At 39.6% G+C, this 7,917-nt stretch overlaps 2 protein-coding genes across 2 annotated transcripts in view; one reads left to right on the plus strand and one right to left on the minus strand.

The window, feature by feature from the left end:
* Positions 1-1,584: 1,584 nt before the first annotated feature.
* Positions 1,585-2,559, minus strand: LOC111831063. Its single transcript, XM_023784573.1, has 4 exons — positions 2,264-2,559; positions 2,025-2,116; positions 1,836-1,936; positions 1,585-1,776 (listed from the first exon to the last, which is right to left on the minus strand). Exons 1-4 carry the CDS (start codon positions 2,557-2,559, stop codon positions 1,585-1,587), a joined length of 681 nt encoding a protein of 226 aa, XP_023640341.1.
* Positions 2,560-6,650: 4,091 nt separating this feature from the next.
* LOC111831064 overlaps positions 6,651-7,917 on the plus strand; it is a 1,606-nt gene continuing 339 nt past the window's right edge. The window contains exons 1-2 of the mRNA XM_023784575.1: positions 6,651-7,542; positions 7,641-7,840. Coding sequence (XP_023640343.1) covers positions 6,651-7,542; positions 7,641-7,840 — 1,092 coding nt within the window. The remainder of the gene's footprint in view (positions 7,543-7,640; positions 7,841-7,917) is intronic.

Consider the following 7,917-nt stretch of genomic DNA (forward strand, 5'->3'; position numbering starts at 1 on the left):
CATATATCATATACTGATTATGCCACAACGCATAACGACTCTCAGAATTTAGAAATAGAAACTGTGAAGCTAACACATAATTGCGATGTGGCGTCAAGATCAAGGTATGGCGAGAAGGCAACTGCGAAGGTGTTGGCGGATCTGCAAAAAAAAAAAATTTGAAGACGGTAAGAAAGAACCAAGAGCATGAGATATACAAGGGATGCTGTTATCAGAGTTTAATGTGACAATATCTTATACGAAGGCATGGAACGCAAAAGAGCTAGCTAGCTATTGTCGTCGCCATAGGGAACTAAGGAAAACTACAGATTCCTGGCAACGTACCTGCACTTTCTAAAGACAACAAATCCAGAGACAATAACTGAAATGCACAAATCAATGGACAACAAGAAGAAGGTACTTTTCAAGTGTCTATTCTTTGTTTTTGGCGTTTTGGTATCTGGTTATAAGTATCTTAGGAAGGGCATGGTAATCGATGGGACAATCATAAAGGGGAAGTACAAAGGAACCTAGTTGCTGTGAGTGGACAAGATGGAAATATACAAGTGTATCAATTAGCATTTTGGGTAGTTGATGGAGAGAACACAGCTGGTTGGGTATGGTTTTTCGAGAATTTCAAAAAAAAATTCCCCGATGAAGAGGATCTTGTCTTTGTGTCGGATAGACATGCATCTATTTATTCTGGTCTAAAGATCGTGTACCGTGCATCTTTCAGAAACGTTAAGCATAATTTCGCCTGTGAAGGCTTGGCCACAGTTGTTAGCAAGGTAGCGAGGGCGTACACGGTAGGTGATTTCCGTGTATGGTGGGCAAAATCGAGAAACATAAACCAGCGTGTGCGGCGTATCTTTTCGAATAAGGCTACCGCATTGGACACTATCTCATTTTCCCGACGTCCGTTACAGTTTGAAGAGTAGCAATATATCGAAGTTATTGAATGTGGAAATGCAAAAAGCGGTTGATTATCCCATTGTTTCGTTGGTTGCATTCATACGGGTAATGTTGATGATGTTGGGATCTTTAAACCCAAGCCAACTTTCTATTAGTATGATATTGTCCGCTTTGGGCTCATTACTCAATCCCGCACGGATTTGTTATTGGGCTCCTTCCCTAAAAGTGTCATACTAATTGAAGTTGGACTTTACTTGTATATTATAAAACCTTCTTTCTAATCTGCCGATGTGGGACGTTGGTTTGTATTCAAATACTCCCCCTCAAACCATAGACCACGAACCTTAGGCCTCCTAATCTCGAGGTACGTTTCTTATCATGTCACATTGAAGATTTTTCCCACACCAGATATAGAGCCCATATCCACTACCACTTCCTTAAGTCCACTATCTTTAGCCTGGCTCTGATACCAATTGTTGAGAATATAGAATATCAAAGTTGTTTTAAGGACTCAAGATCAACAAAAGTATAACTCACTTTTATTAGCTTAAGAAAATTTCCTCAAAAACTTAAGCTCTTAATCTCTCTCTTAAAACTTACATCATATTTCATAACTCGACATTTCTATTTATATAAAACGCCAATCCTAATCCTATAAGGAAATACTCTTGTTTAGATAAATCCTAAACACTTTTAATCCTTAACCATGTCTCGGTTAGGATTAGGATAACTTCTATTTGAAGTTAAGTTTAAGCTTAATCCAACATTCTCCCTCTTAAGCTTAAAGTCACCTTCTTTCATGTCTCTTACTCCAATGAGATCCCTCATTTCCTTGAACTTGATCCTTCCTAGAGCTTTCGTCAAAATATCCGCCTTTTGCTCATTCTAAGAACCCGGTGTTTCATGATCGGAGTAAGCATATACATAGGCGAGAGAGCTATCACCGATTTGTTATCAAGAAGAATGATAACCTTCTCACATGGTAAATTAGTAATTTCACGTAGCAATTCTTGGAGACGAATAGCTTGTTTTGCGGCTTCTGTACCTGCCATAAATTGAGCTTCACAAGACGATTGTATTTTGTTTGTGTGTATACTAAGACACCAGACTTCCTTCAAGATAAAAAATATAACCCGCTGTGCTCCTCCCATTATATTGATCGACATTATGACTACTATCACTATAGTCAATCAACTTTGAAACCTTTGAAGGTGAAGGTGATCTTCTAAACGTTAAACCAAATGTCATAGTACCTCATAGATACCTTAAGCACTGATTCATTGCTGCTCCATGAGACTCCTTAGGTCTATGCATGTATCAACTTAACACTCCTACACAAAAAGATAAATCTTGTCTCGTGTGTAGTAAGTACCGAAGACACCCAACGTTCTTCCTATAACTTGTAGCATCAATATCTCTCTCCATTGGTATATGAACGAGGTTACACTTCGTCAAGGCAGCCTCCTCCAAGATTTTCAACTCATCCTGATTTTGACCTAAAGTAATACCATCTTTGTTTTGACATACCTCAATCCCAAGATAATAAGTTAACTTACCAAGATCACTCATCTCAAACTTGGAAGCCATTTCCTTCTTGAAATTCTCTATGGCTTGACCACTAGTTCCCAAGAAAAATAGATTGTGAACATATACAAGAAAACACGTCATTTGCGACTCCAAGTAATGTCATAAAATGGTTGCAAACACCTACTTCGCGACTACTTAACGACTATAACATAGGGTCGCTAAATATATTAGTCCTGAAATAGTCACAAATTTACGACAACTTTATGACTGCATAATGTAGTTGTTAATAAGCGACCTTTTACAGTCCTTTAATAATCAGACGTAATACTTCTTTCAGTTACAATACAGTCACAAATGGGTTTTAAAATTTGCGACTAATTTAAAACCCATTATATACAGTCGGAAAGTAGTTTGATATTGTAACCATTGTGCAACTAGTTTGGTTGTATATTCAAATTGAAATGGTCGCAACTTGGTGATATTTTGGCATCCAAGAATCTTGTTTTATTGACCTAATTTAATTACTAATCTAAATAAATTACGAATTAAAACATTTAAAACCCAAATAATTAAGATAAATATCATCCTAATCATATATTAACAAAAAAACCATCATCCTAATCATACAATAAACATTTTAATTGTTCATAACAAAAAGTACACCAAACGTTAACATAAAAACTACATCAAAAGCTAAGCATATCATGTTTATGAGTCGGAAGCGTTAGACAAAGGGGTTATGGGGCTCGTGTGGTGCCAAACGAGGTGGCAGGTGCAGAACCTGACACGGCACTGGTGGTGTGGTGGCTGATGAAGTGGCTGGTTCAGTACTTGTCGCAATGGCTGGTGCAGTAGCTGGTGGTCTGGTGGCTGCATGTGTGGTGTTAGCAGTGGTTGCAGGTATAGTTGGAGAAGAAACCAGAAAAGATGCAAATTCTGGATCTTTGTCTTTCATGTAGAGGAAAAGCTTTTGCAACTGCATTTGCGATTGTCGGTGCTCCTCATCACGTCGTGCATTCTCAGCCTCGTGATGAGCCATGTTGCGACGAAGTTGTTCTTGAAGCATCAAAACTGTTAATGAAGAAGAGTTTTCATAAGCTTCTTTTCTTTTCCCTTTCTTCAGTGTCTCCACAACCAACACCGGATCTGGTTTCGATGTCATCATCTCCATCAAGGCTTGTTGTGGTGATGTCTTCTCTTGTGGCTCTGCAGTTTTAGAGCGCATCAGGTCAAAGTACTTATTCACTTCTGCCATCAATTCATTCTTCATCTCCTCGAATAACTCATCAAATCGTGTTATCCGCTTATCGAATATCCTATCGAACTCTCCCATCGAACCGTTTGGCTCTGATACCAAATGTTATGAACCAACTTTTGCTTAAGGAATAAGAGAGATTCTAAAAGCTTAACTCCCTCTTAAACCTAGTCTCTCTTAGAGATTAAGGTTAATTATTGGGGCTCCCTTTCTCATTAGCATAAAGACCTATATTTATATAGGCCAAGATTACAGCTTAAGCAAAACCTAAACGTGAAAAAGAAACAACCAAACCTAATGTTAAAAGTAAAACTAACAAAACCTAATTTTATAAATAACCCTAGTAAACCAAAACACCAAAATCTTTGTCATAAGATCCTAACCATAGTCACATATCAGAAAGTTGAGAGGATTTCTAAAAACCCTAGATCGATTTTGAAAAACGGGATAAATGAGAAAACGTTTCAAGTCTTTTTCAATGTTATTAACTAAGAGGGGTCTCAAATTAGTAACAAAAGAGAGACAAAATAAAATAAAAAAGGGGGGGTGGAGATTACACGCTGAACACTTAGCAAAATTTCAAAAAAAAAATTAGAAAAGTTTTAAGAACCGTAGCATGTAAGTCGCAAGTTAGTATCTAATTTAGGTACTAAGTCACACAATTCGTTACACATTAGTCGCAAACAGTTACGGTTTTGCGATAGTTTTCTCTTAGTATCAAAGCAAAATTTTGAATTCTTTACATTTTGATCAAAACTGATGAGCACTAATAATAACTTATGATGGTAGTCTACAGTATGTTGTAACAATTTTTGTTTTTTGATAACCCAGGTATCCCAAGCTTGCGCTTGGACTAGCCACGTGGGCGGCCATAGGGCACTCCACGTGTTGGCTTCTGGAACGCTGCAGCCCGTATGTGAAATCCGCAGTGGCCGGGGCTCAAACTCGTGATGGCGGGTACCTCAGCTGAGGGTCCTTTACCACCAGAGCTAGAGGCTCTGGTTTGTTGTAACAGTTTTAGAGTCTCAAACTTTGTTTTCGTTGGTTTTTTTTAAATGAAATTTCACAAAATTACACACATTCTTATAAGAGAATGTTGTATTGTAGCACCGTTTGTGTGTTACATCTCACGGGTTAACACCCTTCTATGTTTAAGGACCGTTTGCCACATACTTTTACACTGTAGACGACACTTTTGGACAATTTTACCCTGTAACTTAAAGACGCGCGACTTGAAATAATAAGTAGCTGGTTACTCTTTATTAAATCTGGGCCATGGATAGCTAACTAAACATATTTAGATCGTGTGGCTATCGTTGCTTAGTGTAGGGTTAGGAAATTATTTTGGGTGGATAACAGATATATGAGCAGGGAAACGTCGCCTTTGCTCCCAAACTGCCGACATGTCTGAAAAGGTATTTCGTGGATAGATGCTTCAATAACAGTAAGTTTATACTCTTGTGGATTCCATATTATTGTTATCTAATTCTTATTTATTTTGGGCGCGGCGTAGGTTGGGTTCGATGGTCACTGTATTGTGCTTTGCGGAGATTGGTGCTGTGATTTGTATGGAATATGGAGGTTTGAAGTTGACAAGTTTTTAGTTTCTCGGGCTGTGCTGGTGTGGGAGAAAATGGTTTTGCAAGAACTTGAGGATGCAGCAATGTCTGAGTTTGGGTTAGTTTTGAAAAAGGCGAGTTTCAGTTTTTCCCCAAAAAACATTAATGATTTCAGTACAGGAGCGAGGACTCCCCCTGTGTTGGTAACTATAGAGACTGGGTTTGAGTATTTCAAACAGCTATTCCGCAATAACAAACATTTGAACATGTTTGTAAAGTTTGAGGATTGTAGGAAGAGAGTATTTGAATCGGGCTCTGGGGCAAGGTTGAAAGATGGAGTTCAGAGAAGTAAACACGGTGGTGCAAGCATTTCATCTGGTTCCAGCCTGTTTTCTGATGATGAAGTTGACCTAAGTGGGTCAACTCCAGCTTTTAGCAGACTAAACACCAAACCAACGCAACCTGGGTCTGTGGATAGAGAAGGTGATTGTTTACCGAAAATTCCAACAACTCAAACCGACGGTGATATACTACAGGAAATTGATGAAATAGAGGAGAACATGAAGAGGGGAGCCAACAACGACAGTGGAGGCTTTGAGATGGTTGATGATTGGGGAGATTCTGGCGGGGAAGAAGAAGATATAGATGTGGAAGATTTGGTTTCCTCTCCTAGAGGATATGATCGGGAATTCTGGGGAAATTTCATAGGAGATGAATTTGGTCGTTCTGACCCAGTAGAAGTTATGTGTTCGAGCAATTTAGCCGTGCCTTTGACGGATGTGCAAATAAGAAACCATGTTAGTGACTTCCCCCCCACAGAACAACGTCTGGGATGTGATGGGTTAAGTGGACAGGATATCCATGTATCTGAAACTGGTGGACATGTTATTGGTGGACAGAGAACAGATGGACACGCTACTGGTGGATACAGAACGGATGGACACGCTATTGGTGGACGCGAGTCCAATCCCAGGGCAGAGAGAAGAAAACTTGAGGATATAGACAATGAGGAATTTGATATTCCACCTCTTTTTGACGATACACAGTACGAGAGGGATGATATACCAGATCTTAATATTGATGATGATGATAAAGGGATTTACAGAGGGAAAGTGTTTGCGAGTAAGGAAGATTGCCAAATTGCTATAGCTATATATGCAATATAAAACATGTTCCACTTTAGGCAAACGAGGACGCGTAGGGGTTCTTTTGTTCTAAACTGTGTATCTGAAAGATGCGATTAGAGGATATTGGCGTGTGAACTGAAACACGGTGGTTATTATGAGATACGGAAGGCGTCGTTGGAACACAGTTGTCCTGTTGAAACAAGAAGCAAATATGTTAAGAAGGCGACATCTAAAGTTATAGCAGCTGTATATAGATCAAAATATAGTGATCGGACAAAAGGCCCTGTACCTATGGAGTTGCAGCAGATGGTGTTGGAGGACTTGAAGGTATGCGCATCTTACAGTAAATGTTGGAGAGCAAGAGAGAGAGCACAAGATGATGTTTTCGGGACAGAGGAGGAATCTTATGAAAGGCTGGCTGAATATCTCCATGCACTTAAACTTGCTAATCCTGGAACAGTTACAGATATTAAAACAGAGGTTGATGATGGTGGTAGGGAGAGGTTCTTGTATATGTTTTTGTCATTTGGTGCTTCAATTAAGGGATTTAGGTATCTGAGGAGGGTGTTAGTTGTGGATGGTACTCACCTGACGGGAAAATATAAAGGAGTTTTGTTGACAGCTAGTGGGCAAGATGCTAACTTCCAAGTGTTTCCGCTGGCTTTCTCAGTTGTGGATAGCGAGAATGATGAAGCATGGACGTGGTTTTTTGAAAAATTGGAGAGGATAATTGCAGACAGCAACACGTTGACAATAATATCAGATCGTAACCAGTCTATTTACAAGGCAAAAAGGAGTGTATTCCCACTAGCGAAGCATGCAGCTTGCATCGTTCACTTGGCTAGAAATGTGAATGCTAAATTCCAGAACAAAGGTTTGGCGAAGATGGTTTCAAACGCTGGATATGCGTATACCATAGGCTCATTCCGGACTCAGTACAATCAGATAAGGGAAAAGAATCTTGAATGCGCCAAGTACCTAGACAAAATTGGAACTGCTCATTGGTCACGTGTGTATTTTCAAGGTGAGCGGTACAATCTAATGACAAGCAACATAGCAGAGAGCTTGAACAGAGCGTTGTGGAAGGGTAGGGGCTCGCCTATTGTTGAGTTGCTGAAGTTCATTCGTGCTATGCTTACCCGCTGGTTTAGTGCACGTAGGACGAAAGCGGGGAAACACAGGGGTTAGTGACACCCGAGGTAGATAAGCAAATGAAGAAAAGGATGACAAATGTTAAGCGCAGCAAAGTTGGGATGATAACCAGTTGGAGTTTTGAAATAGTTGGTATGTTGAACGGCAAACATAATGTACTGCTCGATCACAAGAGATGCACATGCAAACAATATGACAAGGACAAGATTCCTTGTGGTCATGCAATGTTCGCTGCAAACACACATGGGATTCCACTTGACACACTCGTGGGTGACTTTTACAAGACCTCAGCATGGAAAGCTTCATACGAAGGCGTAATAAATCCAGAGGTAAATGCAGAAAACATTGAGATGGCCGATGAGATTGTTTACAAAGTACTGAATCCACCAAATACTCGAAGGCCTTC

Source organism: Capsella rubella, unplaced genomic scaffold, assembly GCF_000375325.1.
Source record: "Capsella rubella cultivar Monte Gargano unplaced genomic scaffold, Caprub1_0 scaffold_4, whole genome shotgun sequence".
NCBI classification, from domain to species: Eukaryota; Viridiplantae; Streptophyta; class Magnoliopsida; order Brassicales; family Brassicaceae; genus Capsella; species Capsella rubella.